This window comes from Dromiciops gliroides, chromosome 2 (genome assembly GCF_019393635.1).
Source record: "Dromiciops gliroides isolate mDroGli1 chromosome 2, mDroGli1.pri, whole genome shotgun sequence".
Classification (NCBI taxonomy): Eukaryota; Metazoa; Chordata; class Mammalia; order Microbiotheria; family Microbiotheriidae; genus Dromiciops; species Dromiciops gliroides.
The window spans coordinates 615,616,096-615,628,884 of NC_057862.1; the positions used below are offsets into that span (position 1 = coordinate 615,616,096).

The window sequence follows — 12,789 nt, forward strand, 5'->3', positions numbered from 1 at the left end:
AGAATCATAGATTAGGGCTCTAGGAGGAAATAAATTAGTTCCAGACCCATTGAAGACATTTAATTTAACCATGCTAGCTAGACCTCGGTTTTCTAAAACTAAAAAAAACAAAACAAAACGTGGGGGCTGACCAAGGTGGCCTCTGAGGTCTATCTGTTGCAGATCTACATATATATAATTCTCTGATCTTTTCCATTCGAAATCTAAATTTATGTTCCATTCACAAAGGCAAGACACCAAACCACTTTAACCAAAAGCCTGAGCTACTGGGCCTCACATATCACCAAAAGGAGAGAAAAGGCCACATCATGGTCAACACAAGAAAGGATCCACTATGTTGTAATTTGAACTTTTTCCCCCAGTACGTACCTAAAGAACTACCGGCTGTCTACAGCGATGGTGGAAACAACCCCAAGGTTTAGTTCTGTACCAGCATTTTCCCCTAAGATTGGCTCATCTGATGGCTTTTTTTGAGAAGAGCAACAGACAGGCATGGCATTTAAAAATGGATATAAATGTACACTTGTACACTGACAGATCACACACACACATACACACACACATTATTAAAAATACGGACAGGAGAGGGATGTCATATTAGAAGGTACACAATGTGGTTTGGTTAAAAATAGATAGGCCGTTGAAGAACCTGAAGCTAATCGTTAAGAAAGGACACTGCAGAAATGTACTTTTTTGGTCAAGGTGGTTTCTCAATCTAAAATGACCATATAAAAATAACCAAGAGGCTCTTGGTGGCCTTGATCCTGGGAAGAGGCCCAAGAATCCATGAAAATTCTGCACCGTGGGGACCTGGAGAGGCCTGTTTGTGGACACCCACACATATTCAAAGTACTTTTTATTTCTCAGTGCCATGTGGCTTCAGGTACAAGAAAGAAGAGCAGTGAGTTGGCCGAGCTTAGCCGGTGACTCTTCAGAATCCCCAGCACTTTGGTGCCTCCATTTCTATAAAGATATTTTCTTTGGGGGTGTCGGATGAATAAGGAGCTTCAATTCTCCAGAAAGGCAGCTCCTAAAGTATGAAGAGGTAGGGGGGAGGTTGTCAAGGTTTGTGAAACAAGTTGTGGGGAAAAATAAAACTTATTGAGGAAGCAAGGGCAGCTTGGTGGTGCAGTGGATGGAGAGCAATTCAAATCCAGCCTCAGACACCAGCATGACCCTGGGAAAGTCACTTAACCTTGTTTAACTTTGTTTCTTCATCTGTAAAATGAGCTGGAGAAAGAAATGGCAAACCACTCCGGTATTGTTGCCAAGAAAACCCCAAATGGGGTCCAAAAGAATCAGATATGACTGAAAACAACTGAATTTTTGAATCGATGGACTAATTCTTGTTAGTCAAGACCGAAGGGCTCTTGTCAAGCTGTGTGCACCATCTTGTTGTTCGGTTCTACTAATATACTATCCCATACAAGGTCATGTTTAGTCCAGCCTCACTTTGTTTGTTTGGGGTTTTTTTGGTGAGGCAATTGGGGTTAAGCGACTTGCCCAGGGTCACACATGTCCAGACTCACTTTAATAGCCATCTAGCGGTACCACCCCCCCAAATAGGACCACACCATCAATCACCTCATTGCATCAAAGCTTAGAATCATTTCACAATTAGGTGGGACCTCAAGTCATCTTGTTTAATCTCTGACCAGTATAAAATTCCTAGCCAACACCCCACATTCTACTACATGGCCCAAATACTTTTTTGTACCTCAACAAAATATGACTTCAACTAGGATGAGAGCCGGGGTTTAGTGGAGCGCAGTCGATGACTTTTCATGTGACACCGAGGGATGCTACAGAATCTTGACACTTTGGTTTCTGAAAACTTTGTACAAAGATGATCATGTTCTTTGATCTTTCCTCCTTTTCCTCTCTGCTTGGAGTCAGAAGACCTGGGTTTGAGTTATGTCTCTGATTTAAATTCGCCACTCTAAGCAAGTCAACTTCAGTTAATTTCCTCATCTGTTAAACGGGGATGATACTTGCCCTCCATCACGATGTTGTTGAGAGTAAAGTGATTTTTATAAAAACCAAGATGCTATAAAAATGTGAGTTACACAGATCAGCAGTGAAGTAAAGACCACATAAAGAATCACACACACGCCACAACCATAAGATGCTCAGTTAATTTTTATTCTTAACCAACCACAAAATGGCTAATAATTAATTTCTTATTTCTTTCTGTTCCTGGTCTGTCACTAACAATGCAATAGCTTCTCTGTCTAGGGAAGGCTGCCCCAGTTAATGCCTAATCATCACCAAAAGCAAACATGAAATGAAGACGCACACACATCAGAGACAAACAGAAAAGTCTCTAAATCAGGCCTTGAAAACTGGGAGAACTTCCAGTACCACCAAGCTGCCAAACGAAGTCCATTTATCTCTGCTTCTCACAATTATCCCTATCAGCTTTGATAAATACCATGCTGACAGCCATTGAACCGGCAATATCTGCTCCCCTCCTAATCTCAGTTATTGGGCTGAGAACACAAAATTCACCTTCTGATTCTTGCTAGGTATAGAAATTCTGGGCCTCCTCCTGTAATATCTTCTAGAGCCTTTCAAGAGCCTAGAGGATAACAGTTCTAATGTGACTAATAGCAAAAGTCAGTCAATATTATTATTTATTGTGTATCTATGACACTGGGGCAGAAATGAGAAAAGCAGCAAGAGAGTGTGTATAAATTATGGTATATGACTGTGAAGGAATACTATTGCTTTGTAAGAAATTAGGGGGATGGTTTCAGAAAAACCTGAGAAGACCTATATGAACTGATGAAAAGTGAAGGGAGAGGGGCAGCTAGATGGCGCCATTGGGCACCGGCCCTGGAGTCAGGAGTACCTGAGTTCAAATCCGGCCTCAGACACTTAACACTTAACTAGCTGTGTGACCCTGGGCAAGTCACTTAACCCCAATTGCCTCACTGAAAAAAAAAAAGTGAAGGGAGAAGAACCAGGAATATTGTAATGATAATCCTAAATTTCCTACTTAACTACTCTGATCAATACGATGATCCACAATAATTCCAAAGGACTCCACAGGATAAAAAATGCTATCTAACTTTTGATACTTTATACTTTTGATCATAGATATGAAGCATTTTTTTTACTTTCTTTCTTTTTCTTGCTTTTTTTTTTCACCAAAGCTAACGCAGAAACGTTTTGCATAATTTCATATATATAAAATGGGTATTGTATTTCTTGACTTCTCAACAGGTGGAGGAAGGGTTGGAGAGATGGGGAGAGAATTTTAAACTGAAATATTTAAAAAAGAAAAAGATGATTCTTAATTACTCTTCTGGATTTCCAGTTAAGATGGCCTCATGAAAAATTACAGAGAAACCCAACTCCCTAACATAGACTCTAGCAAACATATGAATATAGCTATGAAAAAAACATCAATGATAGAGAGAACAGAAGTAAGCTACTCCATCCAGTCTGGAGCTGTACTGGAAAAGGGCTGAAACTGGTAGAGGGATTGAATTAAGGAAGTTAGTGCTATTTCAGCTGAACTGGCAGTAGAGGAAGGAAGATCACAAGGGGAAATCGTGCACACTTCAGAAAGCAGGCTGGAAGCCAAGAGGGGCAGAAAGGAGGGAAGCCATGCACCCCAAACTCCTTCAACCAGAAAAGCCCTCTGAGGAAGGGTGATGTGAACCAGTGACTGCTCTAATAATAATCAAGGGGCTGAAGACAGATCCCAGATCAGAAGCAAGGGAGAGAACCAGGTTCCTCAGGTCACCATGCAGGAATACCAGACGAATCTACACATTCATCAAAGCACTGGGAACAATGGTAGGTGGCAGAGCTGACTCAATATCTAAGTTCCAGGGTAGGAATAGCTAGATAAGAGGCCCAAGACCTGCCATCTCCAACATACCCTTGGGGCCTGTTGGAACCAGTAGAATACAGAAACAACTTTCAAATGAGGATTGTGCAAAAAGGAGGAGAAAAAGACCAGCCAAGTCTTGAAACCATAGTGGGGCACTAGGAGACAGAGACAGGAATTTAAGCAGAGAATGGAGTCTAATGCTGTTATTAGAGTATAAGCTCCCTGAGGGAGCAGGCACAGGTCGTGACACACAGTAGTCACTTTATAAATGCTTATTGACTGACTGAAAGCTACTTCATCTAGACTAGCAGAGGCAGTGACCTCTCCTATAGAAGGGATGAAACCAAACAAAACCTACCCTACTTTTATCCATGTTGCAGAGGGGATTGTATGGAACACAAAATCACAAATGAGGAACCGAGGCTGAAAATGAGTAAATAGAAGAAAATATTAACATGTTTAGGAAATATTATGATTTAAGGGAGGGGAAAGCTAGGTGGTACAGTGGATAAAGCACAGACCTTGGATTCAGGAGTACCTGAATTCAAATCCGACCTCAGACACTTGACACTTACTAGCTGTGTGACCCTGGGCAAGTCACTTAACTCTCATTGCTCTGCCAATATATATATATATATATATATGATTTAAGGGAAGCCCAAGAGATAAACCCAGAAAAACTGCACCAAAAGTAAACTGAGAAAAAAAAGCTACAAGAACAACAAGAGTATATTGATGAAATGAAGAAAGAGGTAAGAAATGAAATGAGAATTTAGGAAGGAAAAAGTGAAAGCAAAATAGTTTAGAAAATAGAAGTTGGGGCAACTAGGTGGCACAGGGATAGAGCACTGGCTTTGGTGTCAGGAGGACCTGAGTTCAAATCCAGCCTCAGACCATTAGTAGCCACACAAGTGTCATAATCCCTGATTGCCTCCAAAAAGGAAAGAGAGAAGAAGAAATGTTAGAAGTTAAAAGAAAGTAGTTTAGAAATTAGAATAGTTTAGAAGAGAAGGTTGAAAAAAAATTAAAAAGAAGGTTGAAAATCTTAGATAGGTGGTGCAATGGACAGAATTCAGCCTGAAGTTGGGAAGACCCGAGCTCAAATCCAGTTTAAGATGCTTACTAGCTGGGGCAGCTAGGTGGCGCAGTGGATAGAGCACTGGCCCTGGAGTCAGGAGTACCTGAGTTCAAATCCGGTCTCAGACACTTAACACTTACTAGCTGTGTGACCCTGGGCAAGTCACTTAACCCCAATTGCCTCACTAAAAAAAAAAAAAAAGATGCTTACTAGCTGTGTGATCCTGGGCAAGTAACATAACTTCAGTTTACTTAGCACTTACCTCTGAGGGTTGTTGTGAGGATCAAATAGGATAATGATTTTTGGGGTTTTTTTCGGTAAGGCAATTGGGGTTAAGTGACTTGCCCAGGGTCACACAGCTAGTAAATGTTAAGTGTCCGAGGCCAGATTTGAACTCAGGTACTCCTGAATCCTGGGCCGGTGCTCTATCCACTGCGCCACCTAGCTGCCCCAAATGGGATAATGATTTTAAAGCTCTTGCTTATACATAATAAGTGCTATATAAATGTTAGCTATTAATATTACTATGTAAGTAGTAGACACCTTTAAAAACAGAAACGGAACTATAACACAATGTCTCCATAAGACAACAACAAAGGTATGACAACAAAATCAAAAGACTGGGAAAAAAGAGAAAAAGAAAACATGTTCTCTCTTTTATCAAAAACAACTGACCTAGAAAACAGGTCAAGAGAGAATGATGTAAGAATCATAGGATTCCCTGAAAACCATGACCAAACCAAACAAAAAGCCATATATCACATTTCAAGAAATCACAAAAGAAAACAACTGCCCAGATCTCAGAATCTCAGCCTTCTCATCCGCAAGACTCAACAGTCTGGTCCCTTCCAGCTTTAAGTCTATGACTTTCTTTCAACAAAATTTCAAAAAAGAACATTTATTCTCCTGTTTTGGTGGGAACGGCTTCAAAGTGATATTCGTCAGCATCCAGAGATCACACCCTAACTCCTGCCAACCGTCTTTACTACACAGATCAATCGATACTGGGGGCAAGACAGGAGTGTGAATGGTTGGCTAAGTCGCTTTGCTGGAATTCCCTGAATCAAGTCTGGCTGATCAGACAAATACCTCAACAATGGCTGGAGCGATGTCAATGGCATTCCTCAGGAACACATGTCCTCACATAATCATCCTAGCCCATATGGATAGAATTTTGTGACTTCCATAGCAATTTCCTGACAATGGCGGTGCTATAGGGTAAGTATTACAAGTATGACTGTTCTCATTTTACAGGTAGGGAAACTGAGACTCCGAGAGCACACCAATTATGCGGACACGACCCTCACGCCTCAGCCGCTTCCTTTCTCTGCTCTTTGGGCTCATTCTCTCATATGTGAGTTCTTCCCACAAACTCCATTTAGAGGAAGAGTGCAGATCAGCCATCCTTCAGTATCTTCTTCCTCCCCAACCCAAACCCCGTTTTCTAGCTCCTTTTGTCTATTAGGATATAAGCTCTTTGAAGGCAGAGACTGTTCCTTTTTGCTTCTTTTTGCACCCCCAAAGTTCAGTATGGTGTTAAGGACACAATAAATGCTTGTCAAATGACTGATTTGTACAGAATCACATAGCTACTAGGTGACCAAGGTGATAAACTGAGCCCGGATTGTCTTATTCCAAGTCCAGTGCCATTTCCACTACATCACACACACTGCCTCTATTGTCTTGTAAAATTAACACCAAAAGAACCACCTGAGTCATCTTTTTCAAAGCTGTGATAACATCTTATGTATATACCTCTAATGTCTACTAGGCCAGAGGTATGAAACTCCCAAAATGCATTCCAAACCAGATTAAGATGTCATTGGAAAACGTTTAACAAAAATTAAGTAAAAATATAATGCAACACAGATAATGTTAATTTGTGGTTTTCTAAGTCAATACATGGCCAGCAGGTCATATTTCCATTTGGATTTGACACTACTGTACTAGACAACCATAAGCAAAATTATAAGATTGGTGAAATATGACTTTTTCTATTTCTTCTCAACCCAATGGGTTCAGTGCTCCTCCTCGGCTGGGTAAGGCCTCTGACCTGGGCCCAACCTCCAAATCTTTCCTTTTTCTCTATCAGTACTTAACCAGTCCTTTATCCTGTTCTTTCACAGTCCATGCTTTTTGCCAGGCTAAAATAATGAATAAATCTCTGTCTGCTACTGAGGATGATCAGAGCACCTACCTCATAAGGTTGGTATGAGTGCCTGGCACAAAGTAGAGGCTAAATAAATGATTATCCCCTTCACTCTTCCCCCTCTATGAGCTCAATCAGTGCTAAAGAGGATAATGTGTCACACATGCCTAATAAAGGATCAGAGAATCACTGCTTTAAATCTGGTAGATACCTCAGAGGGCTTCCAATGATCCAGTTTCACAGATAAGAAAACTGAGGCCCCAAGAGTTCAAGTGACTTGTTCAGAGTCATATAGCAAGCCCGTGACAGGCCTGGGATATCTCTGCCTTCAATCTAGCCCTCTTTCCACTACACCTATATATATTTTTAGGGGCCTTCTGGAAATAACGCCTCCTGGTATAGCAGAAAGAACACAGGATTTTAATAGGAAGGACTCCTTCTTACCCCCTGGTTTGACTTTGGACAGTGAATGAACGAGCAATTATTTATTAAGTGCCTACTATGTGCCTGGCCTCATGCTGGGGATTGGGGATAAAAAAAGGACAAAGAACAAAACAATCCCTAAGTGCAACGAGCAGACATTTATTTCCCCCTTTTTATCAGCCTGGATCGGAAGATGAGGAAACAGAACTTGACTTCCAAGATTCCTTCCAGCTCTAAAATTCTAGGGTCCTCTCATGATGGGAAGTTCAGGTGCACTGCCAGGACACTGGGGAAAATGCTTTGAGACAGGCTGGCCTTTTTGTTGATCTTTATATCACACCACCACTAGGTACATACACACTGACTCCCCGCCCCCTTCCCCCGGCAAAAAATAAAAATAAAAAAAAAGCAAACCACCACCACCACCCTTGAATTTACTAACCAGTGGTGATCAGGTTGTCATCAACAGGCAGAAAAGCTTCAGCATTTATACAGACTTCGTGATCATATATATTTGGAGAACCCTGGAAGAAGGAAGAGAAGATGAGGGAAGGTAGCATAGAGAGGGATTTAACATTGGATCTTGTTTTATATTTGGTGTATTAATTTTGATAGCGGAAACGTGACGGCCATCAAGGCCTCACAACAATGATCAGCTATAGCTCATATCATTTTTACATTCCGGTAGTGCTAGAGGAGGCCTCTCTTAACACTGTGGCTATTCCATAAATAGAGTAACCAACTAGATTAGAAAATGCTTTTAGATACCATCAGCCACAGAATGAACTTTCCTGCCTAGATATGACCAAGAGGTCAGAAACCAGGGAGGTTTTAAAGTATTTCTTACTCCTGATTAGATTAGTCTGTAGCTGACTTTGCTCCCTTTTCTCACAAGCCAACCATGAACTGAAGAGTAGAGGTCAGAACCAAGAATGATATACCCCCAAATGGGCTGCTTCCATAAGCACCACCATGCAGGTTGGAATGTAATGATCATTAAGCATTTTGTTGTTGTTGTCTTGTCTTTTGTGTGTGTGTGTGTGTGTGTGTGTGTGAGGCAATTGGGGTTAAGTGACTTGCCCAGGGTCACACAGCTAGTAAGTGTTAAGTGTCTGAGGCTGGATTTGAACTCAGGTCCTCCTGACTCCAGGGACGGTGCTCTATCCACTGTGCCACCTCGGTGCTCTCATCAAGCATTTATTAAGCACCTATTATATGCTAGGCAAAAGACAGCATTAAAACAGACCTTGTTCTCAAGGAGTTAACATTCTGTTGGAGGAAACTATAAGCAAATTCAGAAAATATTCACGGCAACGTAATTAGCAAGGGTAGGGTGGGCAACTGTCTCGGGGGAGAGGGAGAGGGGGATCTTAGGGAGCAGAATTGTCACTTGAGTTGATTAAGTCTTAAAGAGGGGTAGACATTCTAAAAGTTGGATTTGAGAAGAATGGGAAGCCCAAGGATGGGGGGGAAATCATGGAGCCAGGAGATGGAATATTGTAAAAGTGGGACAGCAAACATGCGGGTTACACTGAAAAGTAGAAGGCGTAAAGTGGGATGGCATGTAATGATCCTGGAGGAGTAGGATGGAGACAAACTAGACTGTGAAGAGCTTGGAATGCCAAACACGGCAGTTTCCATTTTGTCCTAAAGAGAACAGGGAACCATTGTTGCTACTTGAACAGGGAGAACCACAGTCAGACTTGTGATTTAGGAGTAATTTTTGTGTGAAGGAAGGATGAAAGGGGAGAAGAGACTTGAGAGAGGGAGACCAGTTAGGAGGTTCCTGTAATAGTTAGGGTGAAAGTTGATTAAGAGATTTAACTAGGGTTAGGGCCAGGTGAGTGAAAGGAAAGGAATGGATAGATGAGATGCCCCTAGCTCGTGCCTCTGTATACTGACACAAATTAAGCACCTGCTAAACGTTCATTCGTTCATTCATTCATTCCTTCCTAAATGCCTGATGAACAGCGGGTTGTACCATATTGGGTGACAGTAGATAAACCCGACCAGCGACACCATAAGTGAAGCAATCACGTTTGTGATCTTATATAGTGGCATGTGCCCTGCTGGTGTTTATCTCTTTTTTAAAGGATGATCATAAAAAACCTGGCAAGAAGTGTGGCTGCATAAACAGACGCTGAAAATCTGTTATCTCTGAGTTTATGAGTGTTTGGTTTGGCTAACCATCCCTAGCTCTGTGCTACTAAACTTTTGACTCATCTTGCATAGGTTTGAAGACCATTTCCCCAGTTCCTTTTCATAGGGATAACCCTGGGATGCAAGGTGGTTTAGAGTGTGTTTTTTGGGGGAAGGGGGGGGATGAGCAGAGCATCTAGAGACCTGGGTTCAAATTCCAGTTGCCACCATGTGATCTCAAGACAGGTCATGGCAGTTCTCTGAGCCTCAGGTTTTTCATCTAGAAAATGAACTCTGAGGGTCCCCTCCGAGTCCAGCATTCTATGAAGCCAAAAGGGAAGTTAGTATCTCTTTTGACAGTTTAGGAAAATTCACCTAACTTCTCTAAGACAATACTAATACTTTCCCCAGGCAGGGATGAGATGAAGGTATTGTATTTGGTGCTTCCATTCTATATTTGAATCAACTTGGTTCAAGAGATGGTTATTAAGCCCCTACTGTATACACTGTTACGAAGCTGCATCTGGGCAAGTCCTTTTACCTGCCTGCCTCAGTTTCCGCATCTGTAAAATGGGGATAATAATAGCACCTACCTCCCAGGGTTGTTGTGAAGATCAAATGAGATAATATTTGTAAAGCAGTCAGCAATCCTTAAAGTGACATATACATATTATCATCTTGGGGATGAAGGAACAGTGAAGGTAAGAGAATGAAGGGCATGTTTCAGGTATGGTTTGGACCCGATCATAGAGGGCCTTGAATGCCAGATAGATACTATCCACCAGCATATGGGCCAGAATCAATTGTGAAGCTGGGGAAGACGAACAAGATCAGGGGGTTGGGGAGGGATCAAGGTCCAAATGAAACTGCAAAAGGTGGAGAAGGTCCTGCAAGGGTTGGGGGTGGGGACACCCATGAACACAAAAGCCCTGTGGTGATTTGGGGGATTCGCGGAGGGTATTTCTTTCCCCCATGCCTTCTGACTTGGCCTGAACCCTTCAAAGACTCTTCTCTGGCCCTCAAAAGGCCTGTTCAGTGGCTCCCACCTGGGTATTATACAAAACTGGGAGAACATGTTTTATTGAAATCTAACCCAAAGAGCTGAGAAAGCAGACCTAGGGACCTTGGAAATGAAAATCCAGAACTTCAGTTACAGCATGGGGAAATTGCAACACAGGGACGGTTGTACGGGGTGGGCCAAAAGACACGATGTTTTAATAACTTTAATGAAAATTATGTTTTCTTTATTTTTTGCCATTTATAAGATTTGATTTTTCTTTTTCCTTTTTTTTTTTTGGGTGGGGCAAAAAGGGTTAAGTGTCTTGCACAGGGTCACACAGCTAGTAAGTGTCAAGTGTCTGAGGTCAGATTTGAACTCAGGTCCTCCTGAATCCAGGGCCAGTGCTTTATCTATTGCACCACCTAGCTGCCCCAAGATTTGATTTTTCACATGTAATGTAAATTCATTTCCTATGTATACTATATGTGATGTTATGGTATTGTAAATTAAAAGCAAAAAATAAAGGAGTTATTAAATATTGAGACCCCCTTTGTGACTTTTGGCCCACCCTATATCAGTCATTTTTATAAAGCCCTCATAGCTAGAGACACTGAAGGGCAGATGAAAGGGGAAGCAAATGGGGGCTTGGGAGGAGAGAGGGGGGAACCTGCCTTTTAGTCTCTCCTTCCCCTCTCCTCCCCTTAACAATTCATCATGCAATGGATCTTGTGATTGCTAATGCTTTGGGAGTTTTAACAAACTATTATTTTTGGAATAATAATAGCTTGCATTTATATTTACAAAGTACTTTGAAAATGCCATCTTTTTTATTCTCATAACAACCCTGGGTGGTAGGTGCTGCTATTATAGCCATTTTATAGATGAGGAAACTGAGGCAAACTGAGGTTTAGTGACTTGCCCAGGGCCATATTATCTAGGAAGGGTCTAAGGCTGGAGTTGAACTCAAGTCTTCCTGCTTACAGGTCCAGCTCTCAGCCCTGTGCCACTATGCCATCTCAAATGATAGGTCAGTTTATTTGGCACTTTATTTCATGATATGGGGGGCAGCTAGGTGGCACAGTGGATAAAGCACCAGCCCTGGATTCAGGAGTACATGAGTTCAAATCTGGCCTCAGACACTTGACACTTACTAGCTGTGTGACCCTGGGTAAGTCACTTAACTCCTATTGCCCTGTCAAATAAAACAAAATGCTGTGTGCCACCTTTTCACTTAAAGTGAATTCAATTTTAATTTTGCTCTGAGAATTTTTACCTTCAGATGTCTTGAAAATCAGGCATAGTACCCACTGATCTAGACTTCATCCAAAGGCGAGTCCCCATGCCCTCATACACAGTCCTCTCAGATTCATCCTGCTATGACATAGTTCTAATCATATCATTCCCCCTATTCAAAATCTCTTGTAAGCCCCTTGACATTTCTTCATAGGCATCCAGCATGGGACAGACAAGGGATAGAGTGCTGGACTTGGGAGTCAGGAATACCTCCATGTGAATCTAGTCTCAGACACTTCACAACTGTGTGACCTTGGGCAAACCACTTGAAGCTTTCTGGGCCTCAATTTCCTAGTCTATAAAATGGGTGTAATAGCCATTTCCTATGGCTGTGAGATTCAGAAGTAACAATGCACTTCAAGGTCTCTGCAGGTCTTAGAAGAGCTAGATAAATGTAAGCTGTTATGATTATGACAAGGTAAAGTTCAAACTTCTCACTCCTAAGATCCTATTTGGTAAGACCAAACTGTTGCAGCCTCTTCTCCAGATCCTTCACCACTCCCAGCAATTCACTAAATTGGAGAAACACCAATGGTGAGAAAGGAGAGATGGAGATCCTGAGTAGCAGAGTAGGCAGGGGTCAAGGAAGACCTTTAACTTCAGACCCCACCTCAGATGCTTGAGGGTTACGTGACCCTAAACCAATCACTTCACCTTCTCATTTGTAAAATGGGAATGATAATAGCATCTATATCCCAGGGTTGTTGCTGAGAAGTAGGTGCTATTATTAGCCATAGATAAGGAAACTGGGTAAGTGAGAGGCGGGGGTTTTTTCTTGTTGTATTTGTTTGTAAAATGAGTGACCCATGGTGATTTAACCAATAAGTTTCTGAGGGTGAATTTGAACTCGGCTTTCTGACTCCAGG

At 41.8% G+C, this 12,789-nt stretch overlaps 1 protein-coding gene across 1 annotated transcript in view; it reads right to left on the reverse strand.

Annotated features, from left to right (window-relative positions):
* GALM (galactose mutarotase) overlaps window positions 1-12,789 on the reverse strand; it is a 58,895-nt gene that overhangs the window by 28,180 nt on the left and 17,926 nt on the right. Inside the window, exon 4 of the mRNA XM_043989189.1 lies at window positions 7,934-8,015. Within this exon, the coding sequence (XP_043845124.1) occupies window positions 7,934-8,015 (82 nt within the window). The remainder of the gene's footprint in view (window positions 1-7,933; window positions 8,016-12,789) is intronic.